The 21,318-nt window shown below is 40.7% G+C and overlaps 1 protein-coding gene across 10 annotated transcripts in view; it reads left to right on the forward strand.

The window, feature by feature from the left end:
* Positions 1-21,318, forward strand: part of ap3b2 (adaptor related protein complex 3 subunit beta 2) — a 51,348-nt gene that overhangs the window by 11,513 nt on the left and 18,517 nt on the right. For all 10 annotated transcript variants that reach the window (XM_081607793.1, XM_081607794.1, XM_081607797.1 and 7 more), the window contains exons 2-12: positions 9,691-9,766; positions 11,413-11,487; positions 11,698-11,793; positions 12,911-13,071; positions 13,225-13,291; positions 13,519-13,701; positions 14,621-14,818; positions 17,802-17,899; positions 20,926-20,980; positions 21,079-21,150; positions 21,234-21,296. In XM_081607793.1, coding sequence (XP_081463919.1) covers positions 9,691-9,766; positions 11,413-11,487; positions 11,698-11,793; positions 12,911-13,071; positions 13,225-13,291; positions 13,519-13,701; positions 14,621-14,818; positions 17,802-17,899; positions 20,926-20,980; positions 21,079-21,150; positions 21,234-21,296 — 1,144 coding nt within the window. The remainder of the gene's footprint in view (positions 1-9,690; positions 9,767-11,412; positions 11,488-11,697; positions 11,794-12,910; positions 13,072-13,224; positions 13,292-13,518; positions 13,702-14,620; positions 14,819-17,801; positions 17,900-20,925; positions 20,981-21,078; positions 21,151-21,233; positions 21,297-21,318) is intronic.

Genomic DNA, 21,318 nt, shown 5'->3' on the forward strand with positions numbered 1-21,318 from the left:
CATTGAAGATGTGAATTCGGCAGTGAGAACGATCCCTACCACCACCATAGCTGACTGTATAGCTCAATAGGTAAGTCACCAGTCTTCCACCCGGGAGACCCGGGTTCGAGGCCAGGCTGGGGGCTGGGGCAAACGGTTACAATGGTGACATTGAGCTGTCAGTGTGGGTCCTTAGGCAAGACCCTTGGAGCTATATAGCCTACCTCATACCATGAGAGACACAAATAAGCACGACATGCCGGCTCAGACGTCGCCCGGTCAAACAAGGTCTGCGTCAGGTGCTGGGGAACCAGAGCACCCTGATGAAAAATGGGCTACTGGAACAAGACGGAAATGGGCGAGAGGTGAAAACATGGATCTGTTGGAATGCTACTACTCAAGTAATCCTAGTCAGAGGGGCTACATGCAAAGACTGTGGGAGGAATGGTTAGCTCGACATCCCCAGTCAACACTAACTGCCAAACAACTAGTAGCTCAGTGTTCCAACATCCGCAAACGGCAACTGCTGTCACAACTGGAGATTGACGAGGTACGACACAAGTGCTACGGGAAGGAGCCAGGATGCCAGGTCAGAAGGGAGTCAACTACAACTCCCCGCCCAGAGACTGGGTATGTAGCCCCAGTAATGAACGAACCATCTGAGCTGAACGAGGCAGCAACTGACCTGAGAGAGAGAATCATGGCCCGAATGAACACCAGACGACCCCGACGCCAATTACAACGGCTGAGTGAAGTACCATCAGAAAGTCTCATTGAAGATGTGAATGCAGCATTGAGAACGATCCCTACCAACACCATAACAGAAACCAATGAGCTGATATACAATTCAGCATCAGTGATCCTTGAGATGCTTGGTTATAAGAGCAACCATGAGACCCAATACCCACCATGGAAAAGACGGTTAGAGGCTAAGATCAAGATAACAAGGAGGGAAGTGAGTCAACTGTCAGAGCTCCAAAGGGGTGCAATGAAAAGATCAGTACCCAAGAAGTACAGCCAGATGCCCATACCTGAAGCACTCGAAACTGCCAAACAAAGGCTCCAAGCCTTGGCCAGCCGCCTAAAGAGATACACGAGAGAGAATGAAGCCAGGAGGATTAACCGGCTCTTCGCCACCCAACCAGCTAAAGTGTACTCTCAATGGCAGGGTAATAACAACAGAGCGGACCCACCCAGGCTGGAGACTGAACAATACTGGAAAGGCATATGGGAAAGGGAGGCGTCCCACAACAGCAATGCACAGTGGCTAACCTCTCTACGAGAGGACCACAGCAACCTCCCTGAACAAGCCCCGGTAACCATCACTGTGGCAGATGTCCAAGACAGAGTCTCGGGTATGAAAAACTGGACAGCACCAGGACCTGACATGATCCATGCCTACTGGCTTAAGAAACTCACTGCCCTCCATGAGCGACTGGCAGCCCAACTGAACCAGCTGCTACAAAATGGGACTCACCCTGAATGGTTAACTGAAGGGCGCACAATCCTGATACAGAAGGAACCCTCGAAGGGTTCAGTCCCATCCAACTATCGGCCAATAACCTGTCTCTCTACAACATGGAAGCTCATGTCAGGCATCATAGCGGCTAAGATAAGCGGGCACATGGATAAATACATGAGCAAGGCACAGAAGGGCATAGGCATAAATAGCAGAGGAGCCAAACACCAACTCCTTGTAGACCACACAGTTGCCCGAGACTGCAAAACCCGACACACCAACCTGTGTACCGCTTGGATTGATTACAAGAAAGCCTATGACTCAATGCCACACACTTGGATCATTGAATGCTTAGAGATGTACAACATCAATAGAACTCTAAGAGCCTTCATTGCAAACTCGATGGGGCTGTGGAAAACCACCCTTGAAGCCAACTGCAAACCACTTGCACAAGTGTCCATCAAATGTGGCATATACCAAGGAGATGCTCTGTCCCCACTGCTGTTCTGCATAGGCCTGAACCCTCTCAGCCAAATCATCAACAAGACTGGCTACGGATACCGACTAAAGAATGGGGCCACGATCAGTCACCTCCTCTACATGGATGACATCAAGCTGTACGCCAAGAGCGAGCGAGACATCGACTCACTGATCCACACCACCAGGATCTACAGCACTGACATTGGGATGTCATTCGGACTAGAGAAGTGTGGTCGGATGGTTACAAAGAGAGGGAAGGTCACCCACACAGAAGGGGTCTCACTCCCAGAAGGAACAATAGCAGACATAGAGCACAGCTACAAGTACCTGGGAATACCACAAGCAAATGGCAACCTCAATGAGGTCACAAGGAAAGGAGCCACAGCCAAATACCTCCAACGAATAAGGCAAGTCCTGAGAAGCCAGCTCAATGGCAAGAACAAGATCCGTGCAATAAACAGCTATGCCTTACCAGTAATCAGATACCCTGCCGGAATAATTAGCTGGCCAATGGAAGAGATGAAGGCCACGGATGTTAAGACTAGGAAGCTACTAACCATGCATGGAGGGTTCCACCCCAAATCCAGCACCCTGAGACTGTACACGAGCCGTAAGGAAGGAGGCAGAGGACTAGTGAGTGTGAGAGCCACTGTCCAGGATGAAACATCCAAGATCCATAAATACATCAAGGACAAAGCCTCAACAGACGATGTGCTCAGCGAATGTCTCAGGCAATGGGGAACAGAAGACAAGGTGCTGGAAGTACCATCATGGGAGGACAAGCCCCTACATGGGATGTACCACCGACAAATAACTGAAGTGGCTGATGTCAGGAAAACCTACCAATGGCTGGAGAAAGCTGGACTCAAGGACAGCACAGAGGCTCTCATCCTGGCCGCCCAGGAACAGGCCCTAAACACCAGAGCAATAGAGGCTCAGATCTACCACACCAGAGAAGACCCAAGGTGTAGGTTGTGCAAGGAGGCCCCTGAGACAGTCCAGCACATAATAGCAGGGTGCAAGATGCTGGCAGGGAAAGCGTACATGGAACGACATAACCAAGTGGCGGGCATAGTGTACAGGAACATCTGTGCAGAATATGGACTGGAAGCCCCGAGATCAAAGTGGGGAACACCCCCAAAAGTGGTGGAGAATGACCGAGCTAAGATCCTGTGGGACTTCCAGATCCAGACAGACAAGATGGTAATGGCGAACCAACCGGACATTGTGGTGGTGGATAAAGAACAGAGGAAAGCCGTTGTGGTGGATGTAGCAATACCAAGTGACTACAACATCAGGAAAAAGGAACATGAGAAATTGGAGAAATACCAGGGCCTCAGGGAGGAACTGGAAAAGACCTGGAAGGTGAAGACCACAGTGGTGCCTGTGGTCATCGGGGCCCTCGGGGCAGTCACCCCCAAACTGGAGCAGTGGCTTAAACAGATCCCAGGAACAACATCAGACATCTCAGTCCAGAAATGTGCAGTTCTAGGCACAGCCAAGATACTGCGCAGAACCCTCAAGCTCCCAGGCCTCTGGTAGAGGACCCGAGCTCAGAGGATGAAACAGACCACCCGCGGAGGGTGAGAAGGGAATTTTTTTTTTTTTTATATATATATATATATATATATATATATATATATATATATATATATATATATATATATATATCCAGGGATCTACTTTCTGAGATATATATATATATATATATATATATATATATATATATATATATATATATATATATATATATATAAATATTATATGACTTAAAAGACATTTGACTTTGTAATTTAACGCTTTGAAATTAGGCCTATGTCTCTTTTTAACAGTGTTTCACTGAGTAGTAGCTCAGCAGATGCTCGGTTCCACCAGGTGTTTGCTAATTGTTCCTGGCTAGTCTGAAGGAGTTGAGTGGGATAGTCCTGGGGGAGGGCTGCTATGTAATGCAGAGTCTAATGTCTGTAACACTAACATATCGGCCGATATTGGTCATTTTATTAACATATCCATATCGATCTGATAAATAATATTGGGTTTAAATATCAGCCTATATTTAATTCCATCTTGCTGTCGTGTTTCTGGAGGAGAAGTGAAGGAAGGTAGTCTTGTGGTATTTGTTTGGTCATGTGATAGTGTGATAGTCTGTGGAGTAGCTAACTGTAAGCTGAATGCAGGAGCAGACAGCCCGACTAATACATTAGTTAATATTAGCTTGAATGCAGAGTAAAATACAATTGGTGAAATTGAAATTTCCGATCTTACCGGTGGAAGGAAAATAATCAGAGATTTAGTTATTTTCCATGTTGGACAGTCAAGTGTTTCTCATCATCCTCAACAAGAATCCAGAGTGGCTGCCTTATGTTTAAAACAAAGTGAAAACTGAATTTTTTTTTTTAAATTCATAAAATGATAAAGAATGTAGCTAATGTGCTAACAGTAGTTAGCTTGTCACTGAGTTCAGCAACTTAGTCAAACAGGAAACCACTAACGCTTGTTTTGTCCATTTTCAATACATTTGGAGCTGTTCAAATACACAGTTTGTAGTTTATGTTGCTAATAGTAGTTGGCTTGTTGCTGAGTAATTATGATAATAATTAATAGGTTAATTTAACCTGTTTGAACTAGTTTAAATTGAATTTGATGCCTTCCAGGGATCTACTTTCTGAGATAAGCCAGTACCCGTGCTAGTAGTTCTCTGCTTCAGTTCAGTTTCTGCTGGGAGTTCTTCAGATGTTCTCCTCTATGCCTTTAGTAGCTTCTTTTCCAAGCAAATATCAGTTTGCTCAAATAGATCCCTTTGACTCTTTATCAGAAAGATTAGCTTTGAATTTGCATGGAAATGGTTGTTCCAACTACTATTGAAGGCACCACACTTACAACCAGTGGCACTTGTACCACAGTCTGAGAACCATAAAAAATTCTTGCTTCAGCTCAAGTTGTTCTTAAGCTGAAATTCTTACATTTAAAGATGGCTTCTTTTTAAAAAAAAAAAAATAAAGTCACAAAAACGCTGGATGCTGACACAAAGCAGAATTAACTACTCATCCATAGAAACCTAAAGAAAACAAAATCAAGAAAAAGAATCTATATTCAATTTGGAGAGGATAAAAAGCCTTTTCAACTTGCTGTTTTTGAAAAGCCAAGGCTGCTGCTCTTAATGAATCCAGCCTCAGACGTCTACACTGAAAAGCAGGGAATTTGTCCTCAGAATCACTGACGCCTCATCGTCAGTTTCGATTTCATAGCTACAACCTTCAGTCACTTGTTTCAAAATTTAATGAAATCAGAGCATCACTTTCGGAGCTGGCCTCTATCTGTCACTCTCGTTCCTGCCCCTTCCGAAACGTATAAGAGCCGCAGCCCCTCAGTCGTTCACTTAAAGCCGATTCTAACGAATTCCCTTTCACATCGTCTCCTTTTCATGTCGCCGCTGTCGCTTCCCGGGAAGCAAGCCGACACCACGCCTGACGTCGCATCCTCGAGTGCTGCCTTACCATCATGGATACCGTCCAGCTGATCTCTTGGCTTCTTGTCCCGGGTAACCGGAGCGGCCACGCGCTCCGCTGGGCCGCAGCAGGTTAAATAATTCACAGGTGTTGTAAATTCAGCTGTCGCTGGGCAGGGAGCAGCAAAAAATAAATAAATAAATGTAGTGAAATCGGAGAAGTAGTGTCGGTGTTGAGTTTCTGAAGAGATGGAAAACGGTTTGTAAAAAAAAAAGACAAAAGTTATATATTCCAGCATTCTCGACTGATAGCAAACATGTCTGCCGTCAGTCGTCACTGTCAGGTTGTACTTTGCACGTTTGGCTTCCACTGCTACAACTTTTCGATCTAAGCCAACGTAATTAAACATTTCCGAGTTTAATTTTAATTAGGCTTTTGTGTTTGCCACATGAATCCCTGTCACATTATTAATTAGAGAGGCTGATTAGGATGCTTTATCATCGCAAGCTGGGAAAGCAAATTAAGCCTTCCAGCCTTCTCTCCTGTTACATCCTGCGATGCAAGAACATGGAAAGGATTTCCCGAATTTTCGGATCAACTCCTCGGTTTGGTATCTAACCCGTAATCAGGTTGCATTATGAGACTGTTCTGTTCCTGGTTGGGATATTAATGTTTATGATCCTAATCTGCTGTCCGTGATGACTTTAATCATTTCCTGTTTATTTCTCTTCTAATAGCTTTTGTTGGGAGGTTCTAATCAGGACTTTTTTTTTTCTCCACTAGGTACCGAGTTGAGTAGTTTAAGAATAGAAATATATATATATATATATATATATATATATATCAATTTGCTTGAGTTTCTGACTTTTGCTGCTGCTATTTTAATGCAGAAAACTTACGTTTTATGCTACAAGCTAGCATCTTTATTTTCTGTTTGGATATGACTTATTGATGTCTCATTTCATGACATATTTCAATGCAAATTTCCAGATGATTGTGGACAAAACATTTTAGCAATACATTTTGTATCACATGTATTTCAAAGTAATACATGTTATTACTTTGAAAGTAATAACTTTGAAAGTTATTACTTTGAAAGTAATAACATGTATTAGCTAGTGTTTCAGCTGCTCTCTTTCACATATTAACCATTTAAAATGTAAATATCTAGGTAATCCCCTCATAACTTTAGCTGTTTTTCAGTGGATAAATGTTGATAATTCATTTTGTCTGCACATCCGTAAAAGGTCTTGAGTTCGTGTATCTAAAATTAAAGCCATGAAATGTCTTAAATTCATTTTAAAAAGTGTATTTTTAAGACCTGTAGTTAAATAGGTTTTAACTTTTATTGTGGCATTACTATTTAATTGGGTATATATGTTTTTTTTCCCTCGCGGTTGAGGCTTCCGCTACTACCAGTTAACAATGCCTTGCTAGCTAGCTAACTTTTTTGTATCTATCTTAGGATATCTAAAATCCAGTTCCAGTTCCACTGTTAAATGTTCATAAGGTTTTTGAGAATGTGTTCTTATTATGCCATTACCCTACTTAAAAATGGTCTCAAAACAATGATTTTATCGTTTGTCGCAATAACTTAGCCCAGTAGATTTTGTTATGGCAACAAAAAGGCCTATTCAGGAACAAAGACCTTAATTTTTAATGTTGTGTTTTATTTCAGCTGAAAAACCAGGTGACCATGACGACTCTGATTCTCTGATTCTCAGTTTGTCTTTTTGTTTTTCAATCGTCACTCCGCTTTAATTAATCGAGATTCAACAGTCAAACCATTCAGTCTTAAACTGATGCAGGCGGGTATTTCTGTTCCACCAAAAAACCAGTGATGACGTTGTTTTGGCACAACGTCATCGCTTCTAGAAATACTCGTTCTTCAGCCGCAGGCAGCGAACCGTTCCAGAACCGGCTCAACAGAACAAATATCATTAGAATAGTTCTGAATACCAAAGCCGTGGGGAGAGGAACTGTGTTCCGCTAACCAGGATTAGATTCACCCATTTTCATGTCATTTGAATGCTTTGGGGGAGCTAAATTTGTCATGTTATATTGAAAATGTTCTCTCTTTTTTTGTTTTGTTTTGGCATTTAGCCACAGCTTCAGTTCAAGCCTCTCGTCTAAAAATACCCCTCACTGTTTATTATTTTTTACATTTTTTTTTAGGAGTTTTGATGGGTTTAGTATTTGAAGTGCCTGACAGAAGGAAATACTGTATATAATTATAACACAGTGATGCTGGGGACACGTTGAAGCAGCAGAGACTTAGCACCGGTTTGCACCTCCATCTCAGTGAAAAGTGGTGACGATCTGCAGCGGCCACGTCCTCACAGGTCTCTACTCGCTGATGTCATGGGACTGAAACAGATGGGCTGTATTGAATAACCCATCGCTCCCCCTCCTAGCTCAGAAGTCAGACGAAATTCAAAGATCCTGGCTTCGGATTGATCAATTCGTCTGAATAGTTATTTCTATAATCACTCTAAATAGAAGAGGAAGAAAGAAGAAGAGTTGTTAGAATGTGATGTCTTTTATCATTTTATGTCTATATTCCAGATTGACAACCTTCTTTTTACAGGAAGGCTAAGGCACATTATTTTTCTTTCTGTATGTACATTATTTTATATTTGACAAAGGTTACGTCCTCCACCTGAATTAATAGCTCATAAAAATGTGTGTGCGTGCGTGTGTGCGTGCGTGTGTGTGTGTGTGTGTGTGTGTGTGCGTGCGTGCGTGTGGTGCTGGTGGGGTTTTCATTGAACACAAATATTTACATTTGTGTGAGGGAAAGCATGTGTTTGGATCCTCCATCTGGCACCTGCAGTATAACAGCGTGAGCAGCATGAATCAAAGCTTTCTCTACAGTGAGGCAGGAAATCACTTAACCACATTTTATTGCATCCTTTGTTACCTTGGAAACCAATTGGGGTGGGGTGGACTCAACTAAAGCGACTGAACAGATCAAGGTTTTTTTTTTTCTGCTCAGCAAAACCGTCTGCAAGTTTTCTGCTTTAAGAGTTTGAAACGTGAGTGCTTATTGGTTTGCGCTGTTTTATGAATGAAACAGTAAAGCAGATAAAACCCTGTGACACTGTCATCGATTTGTGTTTTCCTTGTTCATGCTCTCAGCAAGCGGCGGCCTTTGTGTGACCGCTGTTTGTCTGTTTTCCGCCCAGCAGGTTTGGCTGAAGCCACCGGAGTTTGTTGTAGCTCTTATGGCAGCAGGGCCATAAGAGCTAGAGGGCGCCGCTGGTCATCCATACACGGAGCCAGCTGATACAGGAACAAAGATGGCGGGGGCTTACAGAGAATGGGAAAGAGAAACAGTCCACACAGAGTCCGGCTAGGGAGATAAAATGCACTGTAAGCGGCTTTGTTTAGAAATATAAACAGTCGACAAGCGCCAACCAAATGGTGGAGCAGTGTCAACTTGTCAACCAAAAATTACTGATGTGCTACAGGAAATAGGGCTGAAAAGAAGCAACATGATGGGAAAAAAAACATGGCGCAAACAAGTATGGTTGTTGCACTTCATGGACTAAAGTTTTAATGACCAACCACAGACGGTACTAATACTTTTTTAATATTGATAACAAAAAGTTAAAGTGGCAAGTGTTTTTTTTACTCATAACATGACAGATGAAATAATAATCTATCATCCATAGTAAGGAATTACTTATTTAAACAAGCTTCAATTTCTTGCTGAAAGGTTGAAAGTCAGGGTTGCCTTATTTCAAGTGTATTCTTGCAGAAGAAACTAGGTAAAAAATACTCTAAGAATTAAATCCAATGCTCATCTTTATTACAGATATATGCTTATGTAAATTTCCCACTAACACTGTATGTGAAGTTTAAGCTCTAGATTAAATTTAGTTGTGTTGTAAATATAGCTATTTTTCCATTCTAGTATGGGGAAAAAGTAGGAATTAACTGTGGACATGGAACAGTTCATATCTGCTTTTGTTGCCAATAACCGCATACTGGACAACTGGGCATCAATCACCCTGACTATTTGTTAATCTGGATTAACACTTTATTAAAGCAAAGCATTTTCTTCTACAAAACAATCAGGAGTCAACAAAAAATCGACATTTTCTCATGGATTATGCGGCTCTGCTATCGCCTGCTGCAGGATCACAGGTTTATGTAGTTTGCAAACCAAATTTCTCACTTCAAAGGAAAACCTTTCTAGGTCACACTGAGACACTGCGAAATATCCTGAGCTGTGAATACAGAGTTAAAAACGAGCCTTAAAGTTGTGCATTTGCCATAAAGCTGTGCTGTGAGCTAATCCTGCATGTTTTCTCCTGTCAGGCATGACGACTTGAAGGAGATGCTGGACAGCAACAAAGACTCCCTGAAGCTGGAGGCAATGAAGCGGATTGTGGCTGTGAGTGGGATTAATGTTTACTTTGGGATTTTGCTGATCAGCAATTTTGGGTGTGTTATGCAAAAGAAAAAAGTGCATTATCATTACTAGACGTGGACGCAATAATCAAAATTATCACTAATGTATCAATACCACGTCGGTATCGGATCAATACACGATACTTTAGCTTCAGATTCCCTCTTGAAATTTTTTATTTATTTTCGTATTGCAGTTTCTCAGTTCTACTTTAAAAAGGATTTTGTTTCGATCTGCTCTCAAATTCTTATTGTTTTGTACGTAAAAAAATGCACACAAATCATGCCAATATGTTCTCAACGTATTTTGTGGATACCTATAAACGTTATCCAAATTCTGCCCTAGGTTTGAATGAAATAATTCAAAGGAAAAACAAGAAAAATACTTTATGGTCAGAAATTTGATGATATATCAAACTTAAAAAGAAAAAAGTATCATGTCAGTGTCGGTACTGGTGGCTCCTGTATTTACTTGATATTGTATCGATATCAAAATATGCTGAATCACTCACCACTAACCCTTTCCTTTGCTTTGACTGTCAATATTCTCAGTCTGTTGGAGCAGTAAGACAGCAGTAGTGCGTCATGATGTAACTAAGATGTTCACAGATCCAAACTGTGCTGTCAGCTGTTTATAATTCATGATCTGTGTCAGTTTCCTTAATCTGAAACGCCACACCCATCTGTTCACTCATCACCACTGCAGGAAGATGAAAGTACGTCAGCAAGCATCAACAGAGACATCAGGGAAACTGCTGGGTTCAAAACAAACCTTCATTTTTTTAAACCCATTTCTATGTCAAATGTGACACAAAAATGGCTGTATTGACTTCAAAGAAAAGAGATGGATTCTATTTTTGTCATTTTTTTTAACATACTAGTATGGGTCCCTGATGTAAACATGGGCCAATAATTTATACTTTCATCTTGTTAGTGTTTGTGGATGTATTTCGGAATGGGGAGGTTTCGGCCATCAAGTATTTGTCTGATCGTGTGACAGTAATAGTGAGAATAGCAGAGAAGCGACGTCAGAGGTGTATTAACTTTTTTATGATTTCAAAATTTATGTAATGTGTAAAACATCTGTAAATATCAACTATAATTTCAAAATTAATATTGACTGTTATGGCTGGGTTATTTATCGTATCGTACATCATTCATCGTGAAAAATGTCTTGTCATTATAAGAATTTTCATTCATCGTTGTCGATGTTAAAAAAAGAGACTAAAATTATCTGTCTCCCACTGTTTTTTCCATGAGAGTGTCAATAAATTCAAAAATATGATTGAAGTAAGCAAGCAGCATCCTGAAGACACATACTTTAAATAGGAGGGGTTTTCAAGAGCAGTATTTGTTTCTGGGGCTATGAATGCTGGGCACAGCCATAGTTACCTGAAAAAACTATAACTAGTTTTCCACTAGCTGAGTTTTTTCTGCAGTAAGAAGGTAGCCCTACTGCTGTCAATCACATGAATGCAGATCCGGAATGTTGAATGTGATTTGAAGAGCTCCCAATGTGCTAGTGGCATAAATCTAGTGCTTGTGTTAAAAACCCAACAGTTTTTATGTACTACACTTTGTCCTGTTTCTTAAAAAGGGTTTAGTCCTTTCAAATTCTTGTTTTCTCTCCAGATGATCGCCCGCGGTAAAAATGCATCAGACCTCTTCCCAGCTGTGGTGAAAAACGTGGCGTGTAAAAACATTGAGGTAGGTTGTGCTTTTGAGTCGTTTGGCCTCTGTTTCCTTTGGTTTGTGTTGTTGCTGCACAAGGAAAAAAGAGGCTCCTTGTATCTCGTTTTTTCATCTTTAATTTTCCAGGCTTGCAAGTTTCTGCTTCTTCTGTCATCGTGTTTTGTGACTTTGCTTTCCAAGTTTGCCTGAACGGTTTGCTTCCGTCTTCTTTCCTGCTGATTCCAGGTGAAGAAGCTGGTCTATGTTTACTTGGTACGTTACGCCGAGGAGCAGCAAGACCTCGCCCTGCTCTCAATTTCTACCTTCCAGCGTGGCTTAAAGGTACGTTCGACCTTTCTGTCATGTTGACAGGATGCTGTGAGTGTGAACTAGCCACATACATCATTTAGCAATGTTTTTGCTTTAAAGGTAGTAAAAAACTTTAGTCAAATTTACAGGCGTTATCAAAGATCCCTTCCAAGTTTTCTGTGTAAAAACACCAGCCGGACCAACAATCCCATAATAAACCTTCAAGAGATTCCACACAGATTGCCTCAAATGCATTGTCCTTTCTTCCCTACGTGTTTCCAGTTTGTAGCTTTTGAGTAATTGCATCGACCAAACTAGTTTTTTTGTTGTTTGTGGTGTTTTCCCATCCACAACATTTTTTGTAGCTGAAATGTGTAAACAAAAGCATTAAAAGTGGGTGAGTACTTAGATATATGAGAGCAATGAAAGGTTGAGTCAATGTAATGCTTTTTAAAACCTAATTTAGCACAACGAGAATGGTGTGGGTGTTAATGTGGGTCCTTGATGTTCCCCCTGACGAAGTGGGGTAACAGTTGAGAAGTAGTTCCTTTGTCATGATTTTTCCCTGTTCCTGTCCTTGTTCTGGATCCAAATTGAACAATACACATCATTTTTGAAGGGCACCTATAATGCAGAATTCATTTTTTTCACCCTTTTTGTGCCCATTTGCATCTCAACTGCTTCTAAAAACAGTCAAAGTGCAAGTGCTTTAAAAAAAAAAACACCGAGCCAATTTATGGCAATAAGTTTATGATTTTTGGTGTCTAGAAAACGAGCCACTTGCTAAACTTGCTGGTTACCTAGCAACCCAGGCGGAGCTCCAGTATGTTTGGTCAGCTGGTTTTACCGCTGTATGTGCTGTACAATGGCTGCTGGAGAAGACAAGTGTTTTGCTATTGTCTTACTATCCAGAAACCACTTGCTGCATGCTAGTTTGTTGTGCAGGAGGCTCTTCTTCTGCTTTTCAAACGTGTGCGGTTGTATAATTGTGCATCTGTTTACAGCCATGAAGCAGCTTATTTGGGTTTACAGTGACAGGAGGCTCTAAAACAGCTCGTTATGAACTCGTTTTGAGCAATCTTCAATAAATTCCTGAGCTCATGAATATTACTATTTTAATTGAATTGATGTTGCTGTTTTTAAATGACAGGATCCCAATCAGCTCATCAGAGCCAGCGCCCTGCGAGTCCTGTCCAGCATACGAGTTACAATCATCGTCCCCATCATGATGCTGGCCATCAAAGAAGCCGCTTCAGACATGTCTCCATACGTCAGGAAGACCGCTGCCCACGCCATCCCCAAACTCTACAGGTACGTCTGCAGCTGCAGCCCAGAGAAATAATCATCAATCAAACCCTGTCAGCATGAAAACACAGAAATCCATTTGTGGTTTTTACACTTCAGCCAGATTCTGTCGATAGGGGAAGTTTCTCACTAACCATTATTTTTTTTCTCTCCTTTTAGTTTGGATCCTGAACAAAAAGATCAGCTGATAGAAGTCATAGAGAAACTCCTGGCAGACAAAACCACGGTAAGTTTTTAATTTTTTTACCTTGTTTATTTAGTTTTACATTTTTGCTCTGCTCCTACAAACAGATAGAAACAAAGAAGAAGAAAAAAAAACTATGCTTCCTGTTTTAGCAAATTCAAGCAAAACATTTGATCTTAGATTCTAGCTGTATGGCTTTCTAGTCAGTCGGTGTTCAGGAATGTAATCGTAACGTGGTCAACTGGTGCCTGACTCGAAATGTGCTCCAGCTGGTGGCAGGAAGCGTCGTCATGGCGTTCGAAGAGGTGTGTCCGGAGCGCATCGACCTGATCCACAAGAACTACAGGAAGCTGTGCAACCTGCTTATCGACGTGGAGGAGTGGGGCCAGGTGGTCATCATCAACATGTTGACCCGCTACGCCAGGACCCAGTTTCTCAACCCAAACATCAACGTGAGTAATAAAACACAACTGTAAGGAATTTTTAACAATTTTCACTTCTTGTTGATTCTTCTTTAGTTTGTGACTTAAAGAAAAATCCACATTTTACCAATTTTTAATTACTTCTATTAATCAGTTCTCTAAGCTTATCATGTTATTTGGTACTAATATAATCAATTAAAAGCTGAAAAATTACTAAAATGTTTTTATTTTAGTTTGCTGAACAGAGAGAAATGTTCTATTGGTTTTTCTGACGATTAATCGCATTATTACAAATTGCCACTTTTTGCATCTACAATCCCTTGATAAACTATTTGCTTCCTTTCATATGCAATCTGCTTTAGTATCATAAAAATATTAAAGCTAAAAGAAAATAGAACATAGTTTTAAAAGATAAAATAAGATAAACATGTTGTCCAAACAAACCTGGCTCTAAATAAAATAATAATAATTGCCCCTTTGTTACATAACGCTATCTCATTAGCATTATGTAACAATGTAACACATTACAGCTTTTATTCCAAAGGTCTGTTACTTTCAGACCTTTGGAATAAAAAAATTAAATTTATAATGAACCTGTCTGACAACAGGAAACGGGCTAGTCAAAGGAAAACAACATTACTGACGTCTATCAGTCCTATAAAGTTACAAAGTCATATCTCATTTTAAAAAATTAATTACCAGACATTGAAATGCTTGATTGTTGGCACCAAAACAGTGCAACGACTACTTAATAGGTTTTGGATCTTTTTTTCCCCTCTTAATAAAAAATTTTGAAAATGTAATTTTGTGTTTTTTTTTGTGTAACAATAGAACAAAAAAACCCCAAAAGAAATCAGTCAGAAAATTTGTTGTTTCCTGTTATCTTACAAAACTCATTAGTTTATCATTTTTGACGGTTGACCACAAGCGCACTCCCCACTGACTGCAGGAGTCTCTGCTGGAGGAGGGAGGAGGAGGAGATAAAACCTTCTACGGCTCAGATGAAGACGAGGATGAGGACGAGGAGGAGAAGGAGAAGAAAGCAGAGGCGGCCGCCATGGCCAAGAGGAAGCCCTACGTGATGGACCCCGACCACCGGCTGCTGCTGAGGAACACCAAGCCGCTGCTGCAGAGCCGGAATGCAGCCGTGAGAGCGCCACACACACTGCGAACACACTACACACACACACACACGCGCGCACACGCACACACACACACACACACACACACACACACACACACACACACTGCGAACATGCTACACATTAGCATAAAGCAGGCCAGGCCTTCAGCATTGCTCTGGAGTTACGGTACAAACCACAAAGGTCCACTAGCTGCAGTATGTAGCTTTTATGAACAGTACTTTTTTTACATATTTATTAAAACTGTCTTTTGTCATTGCAGTATAATATGAGATAATCTGTGAAAAAAATTTAGCTTCTTTGCCTCCTGTTTGTCGATTAACCTTGGGTATATGCTGCTCACTCCTATGCTAGGCTACAGCTAGTTTAGCAGAGCCTGCGGTGAATGATAAAGCTGGTTAGCAAGGCCACTGATGAAGGCAGTAATTCAGATTTCCTGTATTGGTGAGCTGTTTCTTTCCCGTGTCACATTGAGCAGCGCATAAAAGGTGGATGATTGACATCGCTAAAGCCCTCCTCTGTGCTCTGATTGGTTATTTCTGTCTGGGAATGCGGCATTTCTTCAAATGACGGTAGGAGCTCGATTTTATTCACAGATAAGCTGTCTCATGTTTTACTGTTATGACATGGTGACAGTTTTAACAAATATGTGGAAAACATATTTTTTATAAAAGTTACATACTGCAGATTTAAAGTCTTGTCAATAATTCACCATAAAAGCATTTTTAAGGTCTTTGAGGAGGTCACTCAATCTGAGATTATTTTTACTCGAAGATGAACGGATCATGATGAACATGTTTTAATCTTTTTTTTCTCCAGCTCTTTGTACAGTCATGGCCAAAAATTTTGAAAATGACACAAATATTATATTTTGACATGATCTGCTGCCCTCTGGTTTTTGTGTGTATGTCAGATGTTTTCATCACATACAGAAATACAATTGCAATCATATTATGAGTAACAAAAGCTTTTATTGACAGAATGAGTTAATGCAGCAAGTCAATATTTGCAGGTTTGACCCCTCTTCTTCAGGACCTCTGCAATTCTCCCTGGCCTGCTCTCAATCAACTTCTGGACCAAATCCTGACTGATAGCAGTCCATTCTTGCACAATCAATGCTTGCATTTTGTCAGAATTCCAAGGTTTTTGTTTGTCCAACCGTCTCTTGGTGATTGACCACAAGTTTTTAATGGGATTAAGATCTGGGGAGTTTCCAGGCCATGGACCCAAAATCTCTCTGTTTTGTTCCATGAGCCAGTTAGTTATCACTTTGCTTTCTGGCAAGGTGCTCCATCATGCTGGAAAAGGCTTTGTTCATCACCAAACTGCTCTTGGACGGTTGGGAGAAGTTGCTTTCGGAGGACATTCTGGTACCATTCTTTATTCATGGCTGTGTTTTTAGGCAAGACTGTGAGAGAGCCGACTCCCTTGGCTGAGAAGCAACCCCACACATGAATGGTTTCAGGATGCTTTAAGTTGGCATGAGCGCTCAGCTCGTCTTCTCCCAACAAGCTGTTTTCCAGATGTCCCAAACAATCGGAAAGGGGATTCATCAGAGAAAATGACTTTACCCCAGTCCTCAGCAGTCCACTCCCTGTACCTTTTGCAGAATATCAGTCTGTCCCTGATGGTTTTCCTGGAGAGAAGTGGCTTCTTTGCTGCCCTCCTTGAGACCAGGCCTTGCTCCAAGAGTCTCTGCCTCACAGTGCGTGCAGATGCACTCACACCTGCCTGCTGCCATTTCTGAGCAAGCTCTGCACTGCTGGTAGCCCGATCCCGCAGCTGAAACACTTTTAAGAGATGGTCTTGGCGCTTGCTGGTCTTTCTCCTCTCTCCTTGAAGCTCTTGATGATACGATAGATTGTTGACGGAGGTGCAATCTTTCTAGCTGCGATACTCTTTCTAGCTGCGATACTCTTCCCTGTTAGGCCATTTTTGTGCAGTGCAATGATGACTGCACGTGTTTCTTTAGAGATAACCATGGTTCACAGAAGATAAACAATGATGCTAAGCACCAGCCTCTTTTTAAAGTGTCCAGTGATGTCATTCATACTTAATCATGACAGATTGATCTCCAGCCTTGTCCTCATCAACAACCACACCTGTGTTAATGGAGCAATCACTGAAACGATGTTAGCTGGTCCTTTTAAGGCAGGGATGCAATGAAGTTGAAATGTGTTTTGGGGGATAAAGTTAATTTTCTAGGCAAATATTGACTCTGCAATTAATTGCTGTTAAGCTGATCACTCTTTATAACATTCTGGAGTTCATGCAAATTGCCATTATAAAAACTGAAGCAGTAGACTTTGTAAAAATTAACATTTGAATCTTTCTCAAAACTTTTGGCCATGACTGTAATTGTTATTTCTTCAGTTCCCACATCTTTGCTGTACTGCACTGCTTCCAGCTACAGGAGGCACTATGTGTTGTAAATGCCTCCCAGCTGCTAATGGCTAATGATGTCAGGGATTAGCTCATTGACATCCAACTCGCAGAGATTTAATTCACAAGCAGACTTCCAAAATTACACACTTTACAAAGTCTTGACACACACTGTTGTTGCATATGCAGCTTACTACCACAGTAATGGAGCTTTAAATTGTTTCCAACACACTGATTGACTGTATTGTGTTGAAGCACCACATGAAAACAAACGGCAGCTTTTTAAATAAATGCACTGCCAGATTATTTGTTCCCCTCTTTAGCCTGAGCGCAGTAAATGGAGAACAGAACAGTATTTGTCTCTTTCATGCTTGTGTAACACATCGGCTTTGTGAATACAAACACATTCCACATCTGCACTGCGACACAAAGTTGTAAATAAAAAAAAAAACTGTGATGGATTGTAATTGTAACACACAGAAGGAAATTGACTGGCTGACAATTGACAGAGGCAAATTATTGTAAAAGGGTTGTAGTTCACTGAAGCTTTACATTTTCATTTTATTAATTTTATTTGATTTACTAAGACAAATGTGCAAATTCCAGGTGGTGATGGCTGTGGCCCAGTTGTATTTCCACCTGGCCCCCAAAGCAGAAGTTGGCGTGATTGCCAAAGCGTTGGTCCGCCTGCTGAGGAGCCACAGGTGAGCTTCCTGCGTTTCTCCTTTCAAAACGTTCTAGAAGTAGTCGAGCTGGTCGATGATAATCGCTTCTTTAACAAAATAAACATCATCATTCAAAACTATTCCCACCCTTCAACTTTTTCCTGTTGAAACCAAGAGTTGTTATGTATTTTACTGGAAACAATGCAAAGTAGTCCTAATTGTTAAGTGAAAGGAAATAAAGTAAATGTTCACCAAGTTTGTTTTGTAAAACCACATTGTTTGCAAGTTGCAGCTGCAACTTTTCTGGGGCGTGTCTCCTCCAGATAAAGATTCAAAGTTTTGCCCTTTTGTTGTAAAGTTGTATTCGATGAAGAGCGTCGGCGAACTTTGAATGGGCCATTTTACCAGATGAATATCTGATCTAAACCAGCGGTGTCCCAGCATTTCTGCCACACGGGCAAAATGACAAAACCCAAAGCCCTCGAGCGTAATACAAATATGATTCTTTTCTTTTAATAGAAATAGAAAAATAATTTCGTAGGGTTTTCTTTTAATTTGTTTTTTTTATCCGCTTTCCAGGAACTGAATACGCAATATTTTAACAAAATAAAAAAAGTAGTTAGAGCCAGGGATGTGCACAGATAGATGCTAAGACGTGCAAAAGCTCCTCCCCCTTTTCATCTTTTCATCATCTTTATTTATTTATTTTTTAAAACTCTTTTTTGTATTTCTGGATTTAAAAGCCCCACAACATGGCCATATTCTGCTATACTTGATTCTGCTTTTTCCAATTTGTTAAAGAAACCAACCTGTAGAATGTTGAACAATATTAAACATCTGCATCAGACCTCATATGGTTATTTATTTGAAATATATTATAGACACCATGTTTAATCTGTGCCGGTAAGAAATCTCACACTACTAAAGCAGGTGGTGTTGTGTTTAATGGTGAGCTGGACTTTATTTAGGTATATCTGAGTAAAGGGGCTGAATGCAACAGGTCCCTTGTTCTTTTTCAAAATGCTGAAGGAGAGTATTGTATACTGTTTATTTTATTTCGCCAAAAATTTCGCCAAAGATTTAAGGCGTACCAATGCTTTTGCAAGTCACTGTATGAAAAAAAAAAAAAACGACTCGTGGAGAACACAATGAAAGTCTCAATGAGGGAAAATAAAGCTTTAATAACACCCCAAAACCCTGTGACGCTGTAAACAACAGCAAAAGGACAAAGAGAGGGAGAAAGAATAAATCTGTTAGGCCCTGAAGCAGAAAGCGGATATTAAACAAGGGGGCTCGGTGAAGCTGAAGTAAACATGAAAGCATAAACCATGCAGAGAGATGACAGCGCAGCACCTCTGGGCTGCACGTCCTGAAGCCTGTCGAGCCTCTTATTAAACAAGTGGCTCTGCTCTGGGTTTAATGGAATCATCATTCAGCAGGATTCAAACTGCAGCATCTCTCCGTGTGTCAGAAAATCACTGAACTGGGCAATGTGTTTTATTAAGCTCCATCCTGAGGAGCGTGATGTGCCTCAGGTTTTATTGCAACTTGTAGATCTCCCTTAAGGGATTAAATAAAGGTCCGTAACAGAAAAGCTGCAAAAGTACATATTTAAAGTTCAGTGATGGACTGGATATTCTAAATGTTTTGTTTTTCTTTATGGTGCTATGGTCTTTTTTTTGTTTTGTCCTTGATAAGACAGATTTTATACAGCAGGAGCGTCAAACTCATTTTCATTTTGGGCCAAATAAAAAATCTGAATGTTCTTTCAGGGCCGGTTGTTTCAGAAGGTATTGATGAAAACCATTAAATTGTTAAAACATCACTACATCTGTTTGTTTCAGCATTCAGTAAGTGTTTCTTAAAATTAAATAATATTGAACATCTTTTCACACCAATTCTGTGTCCAGGATTTTGTATCACAGATTTTGTGGTGCTAATTTAGAAATATTTGTAAGGATTTTTTTTTACAATTCTTCAGCTAATGTATGAAGTTAAATGTGACTTTTTGTTAATCTCTGCATTTATCACAGACTACAGCTTGACATTAAGTTAGGCTGAGGCAGCAGTCTCTTAAACTCAATGTTTATGGCCAATTTTGAGAAACAAATTTCAGTAAAATCAGACAAAAATGTGGAGATCTATTGTTTTTGTGTGAATTTTGCAGATTTGTGAAAAATCGGAAGGACTTATTGATGCAATTTGGATCCGGAGGCCCACATAATCAGCTTCTGTGGGCCAGATTTGGCCCCCAGGCCTTGAGTTTGACACACGTGCAATACACAGTCCTAGTCCAATATTTCAACAAATGCAGATGCTTAAAAACTCTGAGGGTTTAAAGTACATCTGATACCTGGAGTTCCTACTGGTGCAGCATTGTTGCTATAGATATATCTGACATGTTAGCACTGCTAACAGCTACAGTATTCACAAAAAGCTCAAATCTTGACAATTGTGAGCTTTTTGCTATAATGCTATGCTAACATAAGCTTGTTTTCTCTTTGTTTTGATAAGACTTATTGATATTCAGAGTAGAAGCATATTTTAAGTCCATTTCCAGTGAAGTGCATGTGGACTAAATTTGCAAGAAAAAACGGTTTGTATCGTGCTTGACAGACTTTCCTAGAAAGTCTGGTTTGTTTGGGTCGGTGTGAACGCACAAATCTCAGACAGACTTGTTCTGAAAGTCATAAAAATTAACGGCGAGTGTTTCACAGTTCTGTCCGGGGAAATCAGGCAAACTGAAAGTGTGACTCGTAAAAGGTGAAAAATGTGAAACCCAGATTTGATCAATGAACGAAGTGTGTGTGGGCGGGGCGCGGGGTTACACCAGCTGTATCCAGTAAAGGTTAAATGCCATTTTACTGGTGCAATAAAAATCGACTTTCAGAGCCTCCATACGCAGACTGATGTATTTAACAAGTAGCATTGATAATGTTTATTAGCTGTGGATGTCCAGTGTGGTAACTTCAGTGTTTTAGTCCAAAAAGACACTTTAAAGTAATTCAACTTTGTCATTTGAAAGACCTCCACCAGTTCCTTCCCTCTCTCTTCTGTTCCATCAGTGAGGTCCAGTACGTCGTTCTTCAGAATGTGGCCACCATGACCATTAAAAGGCGGGTAAGTTACACTAGTTGGACTACACTTAGCATGTGTTTGTTTTGCATTTTAAATTCAAAGATTTATGTGGGGTTCTTTTTGGTGTGTGTGCATTGCAGGGCATGTTCGAACCGTACCTGAAGAGTTTCTACATCCGCTCCACGGACCCAACCCAGATTAAAATCCTTAAGGTTTCTCTCTGTTCTGTTCTGTCCAACCCGCTAAACCCAGAAGGCTTGTTAGAACTTCGCCGACATGTTGTTGTTTTTCACAGCTGGAGGTTCTCACCAATCTGGCCAATGAGACAAACATTTCCACTATTCTCAGGGAGTTTCAGGTAACGTCGAATTAAATGTACT

Source organism: Poecilia reticulata, chromosome 6, assembly GCF_904066995.2.
Source record: "Poecilia reticulata chromosome 6, P_reticulata-male-v2, whole genome shotgun sequence".
Lineage (NCBI taxonomy): Eukaryota > Metazoa > Chordata > Actinopteri > Cyprinodontiformes > Poeciliidae > Poecilia > Poecilia reticulata.